General features: G+C 37.0%; 1 protein-coding gene and 1 long non-coding RNA gene across 5 annotated transcripts; one reads left to right on the top strand and one right to left on the bottom strand.

The window, feature by feature from the left end:
* Positions 1-13,773: 13,773 nt before the first annotated feature.
* On the bottom strand, positions 13,774-16,124 carry LOC130553146 (uncharacterized). 4 transcript variants are annotated; one of them, XR_008962818.1, is made up of 4 exons: positions 15,458-15,892; positions 15,015-15,116; positions 14,594-14,693; positions 13,774-14,325 (listed from the first exon to the last, which is right to left on the bottom strand). It is a non-coding gene; the product is annotated as an uncharacterized LOC130553146 (long non-coding RNA). The 4 variants fall into 4 exon arrangements; XR_008962819.1 differs by having other exon boundaries at positions 15,026-15,116; positions 15,458-15,886; XR_008962816.1 differs by having other exon boundaries at positions 14,594-15,116; positions 15,458-16,124.
* Positions 16,125-16,259: 135 nt separating this feature from the next.
* LOC130553145 (tyrosine-protein kinase Tec-like) lies at positions 16,260-18,544 on the top strand. Its single transcript, XM_057331924.1, has 5 exons — positions 16,260-16,467; positions 16,582-16,761; positions 16,905-17,009; positions 17,099-17,180; positions 17,349-18,544. Exons 2-5 carry the CDS (start codon positions 16,624-16,626, stop codon positions 17,483-17,485), a joined length of 462 nt encoding a protein of 153 aa, XP_057187907.1. The 5' UTR covers positions 16,260-16,467; positions 16,582-16,623; the 3' UTR covers positions 17,486-18,544.
* Positions 18,545-18,744: the final 200 nt, after the last annotated feature.

The following is an 18,744-nucleotide window of genomic DNA, read 5'->3' as shown; positions in this document are numbered from 1 at the left end:
GTTTTCATTTACAGTTCTTTCCTTCCTAATGTGGTAAGATCTCTCTGGAGTATGTTTTAATTTCCCGCATTTGTAAATTAGGAGCGTGGTGAATTGCGGGTTTCGAAGGAGATATTTATTTGTATTAAAGTCTGAAGAGCTTTTAAAAGCAAACCCATTGCTCAGGTAAAGGTTAGCTGTCTTTGAGTTTCGGTGTCAGAACTTTTGCTTCTGGACCAACGTTGTTGATCCCCTGGAGTTGTGTGAGTAATGACGACGTTGTTATCTTGTCACTCCACTGGCAAAACAAGAACAGAATAAATGGCTTTGTCCCCTTGGGAGGACAGAGAAGGGAGACACAATTTTGCATTCAGACTTGCGTCTTTGCAATAATGCTGTTGAAATGCACAATTATTCTATTAAAGGGAGAGTTCACCCAAAAAATGAAAATTCTGTCATCATTTACTCTCCCTCTCATCGTTTCAAACCAGTATGACTTTCTTTCTTCTGCAGAACACAAAAGAAGATATTTTTAAGAATGCTGGTAACCGAACAATGGCAGTAGCCATTGACTTGCATTGGTTTTGTGTCCGTACAGTAGAAGTACAAGCTGTTGTTTACCTACCAACATTGTTCAAAATATGAATTCATGAGTTAGGGGCCCTATTGTACACCGGGAACAACGCGGCGCAAGGTGCAGCGAAAGTGTTTTTGCTAGTTTCCGCTCGATGCAGTTCTCATTTTACCATCCTACGCCGCGTTGTTTAAATAGCAAATGCATTTGCGCTCATTTGTGCGCCCATGGGCGTGTTGGTCTAAAAAAGAGGTGTGCTCAGAGGATGCGTTTCCTCTCTAGAGAAGCATCCAGTCTTTGCTCTTGCAAATTCCGCCGTGTAAGTAGCGCGAGTGCAACTGGCTCTTAAAGGGAATGAGAGATGAGACTCTGATTGGTTTACTGCATGTTACGCCCAAAGAGAATCTGGACAACCCATTTAGACCATGCGCCCGGCCGCGCCGACCATTTTCCCGTCGTTAAATTAGCAAAATTGGATTCGGACACGCCCTGAGTGAACCTGCGCCGTGCGCTTTAAACCATGCGCTTAGATCGTGAAAATAGGGCCATTAGAGTTCATCAAACTTGACTTTTAGAATATATTTCAAAGTCAAGTTTCAAAGTCAAGACCGCAGGATTAGGGGTGGGGCTTCAATATTGCTTTTTTCTACTAAGAGTATAAATTCACATTGTACGAATTTATAAAAATTATCTACCTCATAAAAGAGTTCGTTATGAATTCCTGTGAGATTAAAAAAATACATCAACATGCAAACATGGCTTAAGGTTTGGTGCAAAATGCTAACAGCACAACATTAAGTGCCAGATTTACTAAAGATGGAAAATTTGCATGAAAGCGCAATTTCAAAAAAGCGCTGAAGTTTCTGCAGGTGATTTACTGACAACACCCGCACATTAAAAAACACAGGCGCAATATCTCTTTTGCAAATTAGCGTTGGGTTTTACATTAAATAATGCGCAAATACAGAGTGCAAATGTTAGTAAATGCCGTTGTGTGATTCATTTAAATAATCACTTCTGCTCTGAAAGGGAAACATAAATGCATATGCAATAAGGTTAGCCGCAAAACCAACTGTGTCCACGCATTTTCAGTGCTAATTTTCACTGCGTGTCTTTAATAAATCCTGAGCATAGTTTTTTTTTACGTCAAAATAGCTATTAGATTGAGAATAATTCTTAATTTATAAACTTCATTTACATAGAAAGGATGTGTGCTTGTGCACAAAAATGACAGTGACTTTATTTATATACTCATTATTTCAGCGAATTTAGCAAAGATTAAAATGGAATTTCAGGTGGGATGTGAATAAGACGCAAATGGGGCAAGTGTTTAGCGAATTCTCCCTCTAGAGTCTTGTTAGCAGCACTATCACATCTATTTAATACTTAATAAATTTTCAAATTTAAATTTCAGATTTCAACATTACCCAGCACCATTTCCCAAAGAGTGTAGCAGGAAGTTCTCTTTTGCACCTCGGTGCCAGTAAATATATCCGCATTATTATTCCAGCAGTGAGGTTTGGTTACTGCGTAACTGACTGGTGGAGAGAGGCATCCATTCTAATGAAGCACAACACTGCAGGAGCATATCCACACAGATTAGAATAGATTTACAAGCTAAAGTCCAATTACATAGCGTATTTTTATTTTAGGCCCATGGGCTATTTCTGAAATGAACCACTTAATGTCAAAATATGTTTTTATGCCCCTAAACTGCTAAGCCCCTGAGCACACTCCATATATGAATGTGATTACATACATGAGCTGGCTTCTGGCTTTTTTCGCCTGCATCTCTTAAGGGTTAAGAACGAAATAGCAAAGCTGTTCACTGCCATCCAATGCAAAAGCAATTTGTCTTAAATTAAACACAAGATTAAACACTTCCATTTGCTACTATATTATGTTTTATAGTTGCGTTCAAATGTTTGAATAAAAATGGCATGCGGTATGATTTACAGGTGATGTTGTACAAATTTAGGAGTGATTATGATGTAGTCATCAAAGGCCCAACGTCTACTAGTTGTTATGGCAACAAAAAAAGCAGCCACAATTCCTATTGTGAGCTCATCCCATAGATATGGAATACGAGGAACCATTCAACTGCTTTAGCTTTTCACAATAACTTTGACATTCTATAATAGTGAAGGGTTTCTGCAAATAGAAATAAATGAGAAAAACATTTTTATCCAGCTACGTATAGTGAGCAAAATAGAGAAGAAAAATCTCTAATATAATTTTTCATTGCTTTCAACCAATGCATCAATAAACCTTTTGAATATATTATATACTTTTTTTATGAATAAGTTATTTTACACAAAAGTGATGCTGTAATAGTAATCAGTAGAAAATGTAGACGGTCGCACATCTTGCATGCCATTGATTGCTTTGTTTTGTTTCTGTGTGAGATAATGGTTTCCTTTTTAATGATTTAATGGTTTTATCGTGTTTTTCCTGTGTGCTGAGGAAAATGCTGAATTATTTTGTTAATGAATGCAAATCAATGTGAATAATAATGAACTAATTAATAATATGCCCCTCAAACGTGTCACACACACCTGTCAATTGTTAAAATTATATTACCAATCTGTCACAATAAATGAAATTTCTTGCTTTTGTGCAATAAAAGAACCATAAAATTGTAAGAATTCATTTTCAAATAATTCCAAGCTCTCCATCTAAATGAAACATATATTATTTAACATGCATAATGAGCTGGTCAACATGTCGAATTCAAAGGTTTGCTGATCTTCTCCCCATCCTGACATCCTGTGCTTCTCTCACACTTTTAACAAAACTGTTATGTACCCGTTACTTCCTCTTACGCAGTACATTCTGCTTGGTCATACCTCCATATGCCAGTGCAAATTGAGCAAAATTAGAAAGCCTGTCCGTAATAGCGAGGCTGATAGGATTCCGTAAACCAATACATCACAGGAATAACCTTGGAATGGGTAAACTCTCCTACAAAACGCTTCTGAAATAAACAACCTTGAGCTTAACTCGAATTTAAGACCATTCCAAATAAACACGTTTCTCTTACACATAGTCCAATTTATTATCAGGACATTGCTGGAATCCTAATTCGGTATTTACTGACGCAAATAACAAGGTTTCCATTATGTGTTGTATCAGGTCAATAGATGTCACAAGCAGCCTATTTCCTGTCGAGAAACCCAATATCAACTGACAAGTTTGAATTATTACCTCAGAAGTTGAAAGAAAGATGAAAAACAGTGGGTATGTTTCATCGTTGGATGATTTCGGTTGGAACATTTTTCACAGGACAGTCTTGGCAATGATGATTGCAGGGGTAATTAAAACACCCTTTTTACTTTTTTGAGGCACACTTTAATGGACAATTGTGATTGGCTATGAAAAGGCCTGGAGATGACCTAACATGACAGTGAAGCATCAATGCGTTCTGGTTAGAGCTGCACAGCAAAATCGCCAGTGTTAAAAGGGTCAAATTAACTCTCACAGTGTTTATAATCCACACTTTAAGAGTGTGGATTATATATACACTGTGAGTGTTAATTTGACCTTTTTTAACACTGGCAATTTTACTGTGTGGAAGGCACAGAGAAATGTGTGGAGGACTACAAAGAAACATGACATTTTTTAAAATACATTTTGTTGTTATGTGAATTGAAACTTGTGTCCACACTTGTGACCACATTTAAATCACCTCGTGTAATTTACTTTGTGGTTGATAGTTTTACTCATTTAAAAACTTTACCAAACTTCTGTTATTACTCACAAACCCACACTTGCTGTTCCTAACCCATATGGTGTTTTTTGTATTATCTATTTTATGGAACATTTATCAGAAAGCTAATGCTGTTTTTCTCCATGCAATGGATTCAGATTTCCTACAAGTTACATGGACTGATTATTTATAAATCTTCTAGGCTAAAGTGGGATAAAGTATTTTGTGCCCTTAAACTTCCTTTACACCTGAGCAATAGAACAAACCTGTCTCTCTTAAACCCAAATGGAATGAAACCCCCATCATTTTCACACAAAAAATATAATAATAATATATTTTTAATTAATAATATACTATTAAAACTATTATTAAAAATAATATTAAAATAAGAATAATACATATCATTATAATTTGTATTATTGTTATTATATTATGACATTATAATCATAATAATATACAAATAATATAATATCTATTTTTTATTTATATTCTATATAATACAATTTTCTGATATGATTACTTGAACTAAATGTCCCATTTTCTGTGATTTAAGTCAGCATTGCTGTGCTGGAACTGGCACAAATGATAACAACAGAATCCACAAATAACCCAAACATGATGCATAATTATTGTTGTTTATGAACACTCAGCCTTTTTATTGTTAATGTTAAAATGTTTCTCTTTCGTTCAAACGGTGTTGGTGTGACTTCCAAGAGCTTGTACACATGCAATCCTCAAATCACAGCGGTACTCCAAAACACTATGTAAGCCTATCAATGAGAACAGTATGGTTTTGATTGTAAATCGGAGTTGTTGCTTGAAGGCTCTATAAAGCATCTTTGGTTTGTGGGTCTGAACCGACCCTTCCCTCCCTTATTTCTTCTCCAATCAATATGTCATGAAGAGGCTGTGCGATTTTCTCCAGTCTGCTTTTCAACGTGCTGTAAGCTCATCAATACTTCCTCATTGTACCACCCAGAAACATGGACACGAGTCCAGAGAGTTTCCCCGTGCTATTAATCAAGATGACCAAATAGCTCTTCTCACCCTCTTTAATTCTCTCTCCTTCTCTATCTTTGTCTAGAAGTTCTGATCGTAGTTTACATTAGCGCCCTAAAAGCACATTATCACATTATTACCAAAGCCAATGAGTGTAATTAATCTACAGCACATGCGGCTGCATTTTTAATCTTCTTTCCTCATTAGCTGAACTGGCTAATTCTGTAGGTCACAGAGCAAGATAAATGAACACAGTAAAGAGGGAGAATCAGAAAAGAACCTCGACATCTATAACTCGGAGATCTCCAGGCTGTTTGAAAAAAAGGTTCAAAATAATGCTACCTTCTCAGACATTAAACAGCAGATCGCTTCGGAAGATGTAATCATGGGTCCAGCAGCACTTCCGTTTTATTTTTTATTTTTTTTATTGTTAAGTCTTTCATACATAATTAAATTTTAAAGATATTCGTTTTAACATTTTGATTCAGCTCTAAATGTTCTGATGGTTGTATTTTGTTCAAACATTTGTGTAGTGTTAAAAAAAGAAATGGTCTGTATCTGAAAAGGAATCAAAGTTGGTTGTTTATTGAGGGCTATCCTGTGTGCCCTTTAAAGAATTGCAATAAATAAAGAAATAAATAAAGCACAGACATCATTAAAGCTGCAATCCATAACTTTCCCAGCGGTTTCCTTATCTAATCCAGATTTGAAAGAAGTTTATATATTGCCGCTATAGGTGCATTTTTGTGGGAAATGTCATTTACATTTACAATTATGCATTTTAAACGCACATACATATAATTAGGTAAAGTTACGTAAATTTCTTGTTTCAAACAGAGATGGAGATATAGAGGCAACATTTACGGATTGTATGCTTGTTTGTTACTAGCTTATTTGAACTTTTTTGGATAATGATATGAAAGCAGTCTAAAAGCAAGTTGCCTTCAAAAACGTTCCCTTTCGAGTTATTGGCTGTTTTGGCAGTGAAACAGCCCTAGTTTTTGGAATGTTGGCTCTTGACTGCTCAGGTACAGATGGTCTGTTATTGGCTCTGTCCGTTCGGCTTTGTTCAGTGATCAGGAAAGCATTATATAGAAAATTATGTAGCAGCTGTTGGAGTTTTAGTCAGAGTAACTAAAGTTTGTCAGAGATTATCAAGTCAGTTACAGTCCTGGCTAAGTTATTTTAATTGTTTCACTAATATTTACTGTATACACAGCACAGAAGAAGACTCAGATCCAGACCTTTCACCAAAATGTTTTATTGATTTCCTACAGTATAAACACTGATGGTAATGGTGAGGTCATCACTGCTCTTTGCTTCATTTGAAAATGACACTGAAGGCAAATGGGAGTCTAGTAATGACATTAACATTCTACTCTGTGTCTCCTTTATTCTCTTCTGTTTGCCATTCAGGGCAGAGGTTTCATTGAATTGCACACTGTGTTAATGCTGCCACAGCACAAATTTTGAAAGAGACAGTGAGGCGAACAAAGTTATCACCTTTAAACACCCTCCATAGTGAACTTAGAACTTTAACTTTTCAGTAGTTCTTTTCAAACTCTAGGGAATGGTTGCACCAGTCTGTAAATTGCAATAAAAGTGAATTTGACACTTTTGAGGTCTATTATCTCATCTTTAGTTTGGTTTATTTGATGTATTTAACAGGGACCATGTCTAATACAACTGTTTTCCTAGTTAGCTATGAAAGTAATGTTTGTAAATATACACAATACATACATTACAAAAATATATGTTTTAGTAACAGACTTCAATCTTTTGACTTTAAATGATGATGCTGATGATTGTTAACACAAGATACGAGAATCGTGGTTATTACAGTAATATCATGGTTATATACTTTGTACCAGAATATTGTGACACTCCTAATATATATTTAAATGTTACTATTTAATTTTTGATTATGAGAACTGGAAACTGTTCATAATAAATTATTTTATATTGTTTATAATATAAAATAATAAGAGATACGTATCGTTAGTTTTTCTACATTTTTGCTATGTCACACTATGGGACACATGTGGTTTATTTGTCAACTACCCATATGCATTTTATGAATATAATATAAAAAAAGAATATTAAAATGCTTTCTCTATGATTATTTATACAGTATATCATGTTACAGAGGATGTTTAAATTGCGACATTTGACAGTTACTTAAGCCAAAGGAATTGTAATATAACAGGGTGTGAGCAGCATAATGTGTTAATATGAATATAAAATAAGAATAATTTCCTAATGACTAGATTTAATATACAGTAATAAAGTAATAAGATATTTCCCTTGTTGCCATGTTACAGTTTTGTAATTGTAGAAATAGAAGAAAAAAGTCAAACCTGCTGCTTACTTTACAAATAAAGGCAATTATGACAGTTTCATTGTCTCCATTCAAGGCCAGAACTAATAGGGTGAAGGTGGGACTGATTCTAGGGGTCCACAAATCCAAGCAGCCCTACAACAATTTAAATATTGCAAGCATTGTTGGCTTTTTAAACTAATTTAAATAAAAATATTTTGTTAATAATAATAATTAAAAACAATAATAATAATCCGCATGTCATGCTGTTTGTGATAAAAATATATTTAAATGACACCCCACTAAAACCTCCTCTGAGAATATTAAAAATGCACCAAATTCATATCTTTTTCATTTTTGTTTCCTTAAATTCCCTTTGTGACAAAAATAAGCTTCCCTCATCTGTCTGTTTGCTTACACATGTAAACATTTTGTAAACTTGGACTTCAAACTAATGTTTAAAGTACTTTGTTTTGTCTGGTGCAAGCCATTTTTTGGACCAGAATTATTTTGGCATCACTTTCACAGCATAGGAATGTTTTCCTCGTGTCCTTCAGCATATAAACACAAAGCCACATGCACGTGTGTACACACGCCTCTATTCCTCCACACAGACCCTCAACTTCCTCCCGGTCAGACACTTCCTCTGCCACACAGCGAGAAATGACTAAAAGAGAATGTTCAGTCAGCAGTTCTGGATACTGTGGGCAGCTGCCCATGATCCCTTTATAATGTCTTTGGCCTCTGACCACACACACACAGATAGATACAAATGGCCGGCATTGCTGAACCAGCAAGTAGACATAATTTCTGTTGAAGCTCATCCCACATGACCACCCACATTTTAGCATACTGTCCCACCAAATACACTCCAAATGCTCATTGAGCTGATGGTGTACCATTTACAGTGAAATCAATGTTCCGTGCCAAGCAGAAAAGCATTCTGGGATGCTACCCTAATCTCTAGAGTGAGCCATAAAGGTGGCATTTCATGTGCCTTGTTGACATGAAAAAGAAACGAAGAGAGATGCTTTCAGGCAATTTCTTTAGCTTGTGCCTCTGAAAGAGCAGATTGAAAGACCCAACCACTTTAAGAGACACATCAACACTCTTAATAGCATCTCAGGGACCGCTCGCTTCAGGAAAAGAGCCCGTGTTTGACGTCTAAGTGAGCTTTTGTTTGCTTGTGATTTTATTGACTTATTAAGTGTTTGAAAGTGCAGGACCGCTACACCACTATGGGTGTGCCGTAGAAAATCCAAAGAGGCTATTTAGATGCTACTTCAGAGAGCACACGGAAGTTATTTGGCATTATTAAGGTGCACTCTACCCGAATATTTCCTTTTTTATGTCCCCTGTCTTGATTGGGAGTTTCTAAGAGAAAATTTGGTAAAAGTGAGTCACGCTGTCTGCATGCTTTTAGCACCGGATTCACTATAATTATGCAAATTAGGTAATGGCTGCACACTGTACACACCCATAAATCGGCACTGAATGCACTATCCATCTTGTGTCTGTGGTTCTGAGTAGGTTGTGGAGGATGTACTGTTGCTTAAAGAAAACCTCGACAATACCTTGGACTTGGACTGTATACTCCAGTCTGGATGTATGCTTGATAACTGAGAGGGGCTTACCGTAAAAATTCACTCACTCTAACTTTTTTTAAATTAAATGACGCTTAATTGAAATATAAATGTTAATTTAATTACAATTGCATCCACCTTTGGAAAAACATTTATCTGGACACACAAAATAATGACTTCACGTTTCTGGAACCAGTCATTTTGTATTAAGTGAACAAATATGCAAGCGGCAAACGGTGATTTATGCCATGTGTGAATGTTACAGCACCTAATTAATCTTCAATAAACATAAGTCAATGTATTCAATTAATTTACGTTCTTCAGATTGCTTTTGCATTCCTGCTTGGTTATGATGCTCATCTCCCCCGTTTGATTTAGTAGGAAATGTACACATTTTTTTTTCCCTAAAATAAAGTTAATGACTGCCTTCCTCTGGCCATAATAGCATATTTTAACATTAATTGAAACAGGCAGTGAATGTTTTGTGATTAAGTGAATCTAAAATGAGTTCAGTTTACGTACATTAGAAAAAAGCTGTGTTCGTTTAAGTATAAAAATAGCTTTTGAAAAAAAATTACATTTACATTTATTTGTTTAGCATGTTTTATTGTCATTTTATATGCTGGAGCGATAAATGCAGGTGTAATTTTACCCCAAACAGGATACAAGTGGATACTTCATGTGGATACAAGAAATGTTTTTAGAAATGTTTTGCAGTTTTAATAACAGCACATCCAGCTTTTACTCTCGTAATGGTTTATAAGAGAAAAAATGGAATTAAAGTAATGAGCAGTTAGTATATCCTTGATAGTGATGAAAATGTTTAATTGTGGACTTTGCAGTGAAAGACAAAAAAGACATTGATTGTACAGTGAGAGAGAGAGAGAGAGAGAGAGAGAGAGAGAGAGAGAGAGAGAGAGATGTTGAAAGTCCTCCTGAATGTAGGTTCTACTGGAGGATGCTCTCTGGATAATTGTGTGTCATGAGGATGAAGGATGTGAAGCGCGGTGCTCATTCACACATTCACTTTTGTCCTCAGAGATTCACCTCTCCTTTGCTTCATGAGTCACTTTCCCTTGTAAAACCTCCTTGACTTTCTTTTTAAACAAAACAGACACATCCCTTAGTGCCTTTCTGACTTCCTTCAGATTCACGAGCGCAGGCGTTCGCTTTCCATTGGAGATGACCAAGTTTAAGACCTATAAGACGCAGGAATTGTAGTAACGCAGGAATTTCTTTAAATTGGTTATTATTTCTGCAGTTGACATAAGATATTGATTTTCGGAGCTGGGTGTCCTTCTGAGGTAAATTAGCTCGCCGCGATCATGAGCAACCCGGCAGACTGTTATTATTTCAGTTCCCACAGAAGTCGATACCATTTTGGTTTACAGAGCAGGATGGCAGAAGCAGCAGACGGAGTTGCTATATTAGATGGAGTTGGTATAAAGGTCATTCAATTTATTTCATACAGATTTCCCGTTCTCACTTCAACTCGCCCTGCATGCTGATTGGATGACTATGCACAGCTCCCAAAGTCAATGTTGCTTTGTTCTTTAGCTTTTCTCATTCTCTTTTTATCTCTCTAATTCTCTCTCACTTTTCGTTCCCTTATCCAAGACGCCTTTCTCATTTAACCTATTAATCACATAAGAGTTATGCAACTGTCATCATCTTATCTCACCAGCCAATTACGCTGTAACATAAGGTTAATTTATTGATAAAATGTTAGATTTTTCTGATGAATAGTGACAGGATGATCTTTAGGAAAAGGATATGGAATTGTATTTTTTGTTTGAAATACGTTTTTCAGTTTATGGAGGACACGTGTCAGTCAAGATGGAACATTTTTTAATAAAATAAAGATTGCTGCCGCTACGTTTAGGGAAGCTAATATTAAATAAGGCTATTAATAATTCTGAAATCATTTAAACGGACAGTTCACCCAAAATGTATATTTTGTCATCATTTACTCACTCTTGAGTTGTTCCATGTCTATATAAATTTCTTTGGTGTGATGAACACAGCGAACATTATTTGGAAGATTACTTGTAACCAAACAGTTCTTTGCCACCATTGACTACCATAGGAAACTGTTACAATGGTTGTCAAAAGTGCCCCAGAACTGGTTCCTTTTCTTCAAAATATTTTTTCTGTGTTCAACACAAAGTAATTTACAAAGCAATTTCTCCTACTGTGGTAGTCAATGGTGGCCAATAACTGTTTGGTTACAAGTTACAAGTTCAGTCAAGCTGCCCTTTACAAAGACCTTCAAATGTACAAAAAAACTACTAGTGTAATGTAAGCCGTGTATGAGGACATCAAACACTAACATGTCTTTTCCTTTGTTAAGAAACCCATACTGTGAATAAAACGTACTTTTAATGTTTACTGTCCTGAACCAGTCTATACTGTATAATCCCCCCATGCTCCCAATGTTGTTTTTATTAAAGGTTGGTCCTTCCTTTTATTCTCCACCTGGAAGGAATTTTGAGTCTTATTATATGTCAATGTAAAAGCATGATGGGCCTGAACAAGCCACACTTTCCAACCCCTATACAGTACTTTCATTCTGTTAATACATTTTTCTCAGCTCACTGAATGATGGATGACTAGCCTTATACCACTCCCGTGATCCAAGGAGTTGAGTTCTTGTGGAGGTGTAAGCCTGACCACAGGCACAATGCCTATGAAAAAAGACAGACAATGGCAGGATGACAATATAATAGATATGTTCTAAACAACCTGCATCTTCACTCACACATCTTTCTTTACTCTATATACCGTTTAAATACATTCAAAACTTTTATTTAGGACAATATAGAGTAATGTGTGTGTGTCTGCACAGGACTACTGTTAATATGACTGTGTCACAATCACATCCAAATAAATATATTTCAGATTAATTTACAATCATGAGTAAAGGGATTCCACAATGGGCGGGGCTACTCTGTGTGTGGCTGCAGAAACCAAGCGATTGACAAATAACCCTTGAATGGTCCTGTTTTCAACATTTAATAAAATAAATGATTAAATACCACACATTTAAACACTGTAAAACATTTGTAGCGGGTTCGCTGTATTGAGGAAGGAAGAGGACGAGGTTGGTGGGACTGACACGAGCTTTTATTGCTTCGCCACACGAGAAAACAAAAAGTCCATTCATACAACACATAAATCCACAGCTTTTCGTTCAGCCTGGCTTGAGACGATAATAATCCAGCAAAGTCCTTCGTTCTTTCCTGCGAGGTTCCGTGACCGTGGCAGCCCGTGTGCAGTCCTTCTCTCTCTCCCCGTTGAGCGTCTCCTGGGTCTTTATATATTGTCTCCCCACGCCCTTACTGGAATGAGACACAGGTGTTGGTTGTTTGTATTTACTCCACTCACTTACCGCTCGTCTCCCGGCTCTCTCTCCTGCCGCAGACCTCGCTAAACCACGCCCCCCTCGCCACAACATTTTTTTAAATATAACTAGATTTTTTAAAGTAAGTTCAATATAATGTAAGTTTAATTAGCACATAAAGCTAATTTGATTTAACTTAAAAATTAAACTTAAGTTTTAAAGTTGTTTTTTACAGTGTATTATTGAACATCAAACATTTATATCGTTGCTGTCAGGCGGAAACCTCCTATGTCCAAATTTGGTCAATTTCATATTTTTTGGTCAGTCCCCATGTGGGTCTGTTATTTTTACAAATTATTAACCAATCTAAAGTGTTGAAAATAGCTTGAGAGCAAATCTCTTAACTCCATTGGACACTTCAACTGTCTGAGAAGTCTCGTAACTCCACCTCTTCTTCACTCCGCGGGAGCTTCTCGGCATTACGTCTCCTGATTGAAAGTTTTGTAGACAATAACGAGTGAAAATAGTTAGGTTAGATACATTTGAGTAGGTCTGTTTTGTTAAAAATCGATAGCTGTAATGCTTCGGTGCAGAAGGAAGCCGTGAGCCACGAAGGTAAATTTGCGAGCAGATTCGGCTAATTTCCGCCTATTAGACAACCTAGTCAGCTCATCGTTTTTTGTATTACATCACTTATAGTTCTTAATCCTTTAAAATAGAGTTTAGGAAGATGTATGTGACCACAATCATTACCCACTGCGCAAAGATACGTCCAAACGACGTCTTATGTACGTCATTTCTGCACGTCCAATTTGGGTCCTCGGAAGGTGCGGACTGTGACGCCAGACGACGTCTTTTTTTCAACGTCTTCCGAACGTCCAGCATTGACGTCCACAGGACCTCTGTATAGGGGCTAATTGTAGTACAAATGTGGTCGTTGTTGACGTCTTTTCTACATCAAATTTAAAATATTTTTATACATTTAGACGTTTTTATAAGGCTTCTAGGCTCTGTGCATAACTGTAGTCCCATTTCAGAAGATGGCATCCTGTTCAAGTTCATTATCCTTTAGCTTCATTTGACTGTCACAGCAGCAGATGTTAACTGGAAAAGCAAACAAAGGTGTAACATGCATTTCCAGTTCAAACCTGCTGCTGAGCCAAACTAAGCTAGGAAAATGAACTGGTGCAGGAGACAGGTCCTCAACTTTCTGGAAACACATGGGACTACAGTTATACACAGAGGTTTACAAATAAATCACAATTCAATCACCACTCATTTATTTCCATCTTTATTTTTATTCACTTTCACAAACATGTCACTAATAAAGCTTTGACTTGTTGAATTCCCTGCCAACTACCAGTAAAAACAAGGAACGTGAATTGAATGGCTTGCATGCAGACATCACTTCGATGTTGTGTATCAGTTGAAGCCAACATGCTTTACCTTTGATTGTCTGCCGAAACTAAAATGAAAGTGAAACTACCAGTAATAGAAAAGGATTGATGGATTCATTAACCCCCATCTTAACCCAGCAGAACAGTTAACTTTCTAAAATCAACACTGAGGGTAAAATAAAAATAAGAAAATAATTACAGTGTTTTGAGGTAAGAATCCAACCATAAGCAACTATACTGAACACAGAAAAGAAGACAATGTACAAAAGCTGTGTAAACAAAACTATGACAAGATGCACCACAGTGGATAATCAGTCCTGAGTGGCTGCTGCATGTCCTTCACTTCTTTGCGGTGCATGCTTCAGATGTTCTGAAGCGTTCATCCCCATGAAGTCCTCTGTGGCTGTGTCATCAAATTTCATGACTCCATCTGCACAAGTAGAAAAAAAGGCAGATTATTAGAAATATGCAAAGGCAATCTGCAGTCATTACACAAAGTCCCTTTACTCATAAGCAAAACTACCAATACTGGATTGATACAATACCACCTAAGCAAATGATAAAATAGCCATGGTAGACAGTAAGCATTGTATTTTAAATGTCAACAGGGAAGGACATGTTTTGTCCAATTAAGTCATTATTCACAGATTGGCAGGAGCTAATTATCTTCCCTTGATCAACATGAAATATGGGCTTACCTTTCATTGCTCTACACACCTGTGTCTTCTCCAAATGTTTCATGCCCTTTTTCCCTTCCCCTTCATACTGAATTGCGCCATCAGGGCTCAAGTGAAGAGCCTAAAGAAAATAGATAACATTTATAATTCAATGTAAATGATATATGTAGGAATAACATTATGCATGTCATAAACCCTTTATACTACGTCGAGTAGTGTCTTCTACAGTGGTCCCCTCCTTTTATTCCTCATACAACATATCTCCTTGTCCCTGAAAAGCTGGTCTATAAGCTCACAATGCATTGTGTTGTGAACTTGAAATGGAGTATTTTTAATTGAAAAATGCAAAAAAAATTACCAAGGGGTGGACAAGAGTTAAGCAAGAAAAAACGACAAATGAACCGATGCATTGTTCAGACATTGAAAACCACAGATCACCCACACGTCACACACAATTCATACTGTATGTAGAAACATTCCTGTCAAGGACATTGTGGACACAGTCCTTGGTGTTCTTCCCTCCAATTCTTGCAATTTGCAGCACCTGTTGGAATAAGTCCATGATAAAGTTGACCGACACTCCCCAGAGGAACCTAACTGTGTGCGAGTGCACTTAATTGCGTTATGCTAAGCTATCCTTTACTTCCAGACTTGTAAAACTCTCAAAGAAACAGGTCAAACTACATGTTATATGATTATATTGTACATCTTGGAAGGGAATACAATCCTGTAGTGTTGTTAATCACTGAATGAAGCCTTATCTTATATTGGGAAGAGATGCAATGCTAATTGTACCCATAGCAGGTTTGGGTAGTTTAAGACAACAAAGCTAAAACAGCTAACACTATAAATGAACATATAATTAAATAAGCTGACCGAATTTACCTTCAACTGAGTGGAAAACGATGATTTTGCTTTAGCTGAACAGAGCCGAACGTCGTCCACTTGCTTCAGAAGTATACGTGCCGAATGCTTGGCGTGTTGCCTCGGCTTATCAGAGTGGCGTTTACTGGTTTGGTTATGATGACTTGCTGCCTCAGCCAATCAGAGTGGCGTTGACTGGTTCAAATCATAACGGTCGTGTACCACACAGCCTACAACTCGACGAGTCCACTGCCGCAATATATTTGCTTTCGGCTAACTCAAAAGTTAGAATTTTCTTGATAACATCTAACACATTAAACACAACGATGTAGAAAAAAACTGCGGTCCAGTCACAAAATAAACCAGAAAATTAGAGGAAAAACAGGAAAATTTAAAACATGTACTCAATAAATAAATAATCAAATAACAGATACTGTTTACTGTTTCATCACAAATAACCTATATTCATAATCATTAACCATGTTGATATTTGTCTTAAGTAAAAAATATTACATCCATAATGTCATTTTTCTGCACGTGTCTTAGACGTCCAAAAAAGTTACCTAGTCCGACGTTCAAATGTTGAACTACATTATGACATCCACATAGGGTCATGGTTAGACGTCCAAATAGCAGACCTTGTTTGCATGTCGTGTAGACGTGCAACATTGGTTTTGGACCGACGGACGCAATATAGACATGATCTGCACGTCCATCAGACGTCTAATGTTTAGAACGTGTTTCACTGTTGTGTTCTGTTCTCGGGCACCCGCGTCACAAACACCACACAGCATGTTCAATAGTCGGAGAGATTAACGAAATGTTTTCATTTAGTGTTGTGAATGATGCTGGACGATTGATTATTCGGCTATTTTGATTGACAGCAGGCATGACGTCATCACACACGTTACCTCAACTCGCATTCAGACACCGTGCATGTCTCTCTCGGGCGCGCGCTCTCGCATGCACACAAGACTTGACTTCCTTCATTCGTGTTTCCTTATCATTGATCACAAACACAAGCGCAGAAGGTAAGGAAGTGTTTTTATTCGTATGTCTGCGATTGAGCGAGTAAATGTTTAGTTTAGTTCATGTGAACATTTCACGTGACAGCGTTGTGTTCTTATGTTTGTATATAAATATAGTTTCTGACCCATGGCCATGTTGAGTGCTCAAGTGTGTCGGAGATGAGTTTGACACCCATTCTTGAGGAAACGTTGATCAAACGTTCTCAGCAGAAGAAACGGACGTCTCCACTCAACTATAAAGAAAGGGTGTTTGTGTTAACCCAGAGCAAACTCACATATTATGAGCTCAGAGCGGAGGTACGCGCACGCGCGCACTCTCACACACCCACGATATTGACATTGACATACTGTTTTAAAATATTTAGATTTTGAGTGGATACGATAAACACACCGTTTTTGTGTGCTTTAAGAGGCTGTGTTCATTTGTGTGTAATTTACAGAAGAGGGTTAGGAAGGGTTCAGTGGAGCTGAACAGAATCAAATGTGTTGAGATTGTTAGAACCAACTCGACCATCATTCCCTGTCAGAACAAATATCCATTTCAGGTGAGAGAGAGAGAGAGAGTCACACAAACATTACTAACATCACTGAGCTTTATGTCACACATCTCTCTCTCTCTCTCTCTCTCTGTCAGGTTGTTCATGATTCAACTATGTTATATATATTTGCTCCCAGTAATGAGAGCAGAAGTGTTTGGGTGCAGAACATCAAGGAAGGTAAGTGAGCGTGAGTGTTTTCTGCAGATAAAAGGTGATTTGATGTGACGCTCGGCTCGCATGTGGTCGTGGTCGGTGGTCGATGAACAATACCTACATAGACAACATAGTTGACTAGAAGAAAGACGTGTGTGTCGTGTGTTGATTTCTTTATCTTGTGTTGTTCAGAGATTAGGAATAACGCCGAGATAGCAGCGAAGTTCCACCCTCAGTTCTGGCAGGAGGGCGAGTGGATGTGTTGCGGGCAGCTGGATAAAATGGCTCCGGGCTGTGAGGGCTACAACTTGTTCGGAGACGGTAAATAAACACACACGCTACATGATGTACATCTGCATTCATTTTGACTGAACATCACATCTCCATGACACCAGCAAACCCCTTGACTCCTGTTTTCATCGAACACAAACGATGACCTCACGGCCATTGATAGTTTTATAGATGTACGTCTTGTCATGATCTCCGTGATGAAAGCATTTACGTACATGCCTGTGTATTGTGAGGAAGATGTGCGCACAGACACACAAACACACATAAGATGTGAACATCAGAGGTGCTCCGATCCACCATTTTTGATTCTGATTCCTGAGATTCAGTATTGGCCGTTACCGACTACCGATCCGATACCAAGGCTGAATTACTTAACAAACTGTATGCACTGTGCAAGGCATCAGGCTCAACTTAAACAATCATTTCCTAACCCTGGTAAACAAAATAACAAAACAAATTATTCACAAGTTTAGTGCATTGTTTATTAAACCAGCATCAGTGCAACAATTGCAAAATATAACAAGTTCACTAGCTTAAACTTGACATTCAAAATGAAAGTGCAAATAGGAATTAAACATCCAAAACAAATGCAGCTAAATAAAACAACAGCTTCACAAGCTTTGTAAACGTGTCCAAATAAATGAGGGATGTGCCCTAGGACTAAGTCTTTTTAACCAAAGTTTTGTAACCATGTAGTCTAAAACTAAGAATGGCCCAGAAGGCGGTACAAAAACTTTGTGTAGGGCATATGTAATACATTTTAAAGACTAAAGAATGTATTAGTCAAACTGTCAAATCCAATATTTAATGTAGCTAAAACAGGCAAAGGCCTATGTGTTCCACTTTCCTTACGTTATGATCAGTAATATTTCTGCATTTGCTGATGTGCTAACCCTGACTGGAGCGTTTAGCGGCTGACGTCATGAGCATGTGTTTGATTGGCTGGTCTCTGCCTGGGCTCTACCTTTTAAAATCCATTTTATTTTCTCCTTACTCTGACTTTTTTTCTTTAATTCTGTTTTTTAGGACTCTAAAAGTTCAATTAAATTTTAGTAATCAAATTAAATTAAATAAAATTTTTGTAAAAGTGTGTCTATTACACTGAAATCATTCAATTTAAAATATTTAACAACTATTAATTAAAAGCTTAAAAACAATTGTTTCATTATTTGTTTATTTAAATGACCATTGCTTTTTTAAATTATGTCGCAATTGAAGAACAAGTTATAATTAGGGTAGGCCTATAGCCTATCAACAAACAAGATAATATAGCCTACATTATATCCTATTTTTTATT

This window comes from Triplophysa rosa, linkage group LG4 (assembly GCF_024868665.1).
Source record: "Triplophysa rosa linkage group LG4, Trosa_1v2, whole genome shotgun sequence".
Taxonomy (NCBI): Eukaryota; Metazoa; Chordata; class Actinopteri; order Cypriniformes; family Nemacheilidae; genus Triplophysa; species Triplophysa rosa.
This window is presented reverse-complemented; position numbering and strand designations above follow the sequence as displayed.

Bases quoted from the DNA above. Each gene is read 5' to 3' on its own strand.
- LOC130553145 (XM_057331924.1), top strand. From the start codon at position 16,624: ATGAGTTTGACACCCATTCTTGAGGAAACGTTGATCAAACGTTCTCAG. The intron at 17,010-17,098 runs GTGAGAGAGAGA...TCTCTCTGTCAG, and splicing joins AGAACAAATATCCATTTCAG to GTTGTTCATGATTCAACTAT. The intron at 17,181-17,348 runs GTAAGTGAGCGT...TGTGTTGTTCAG, and splicing joins GGTGCAGAACATCAAGGAAG to AGATTAGGAATAACGCCGAG.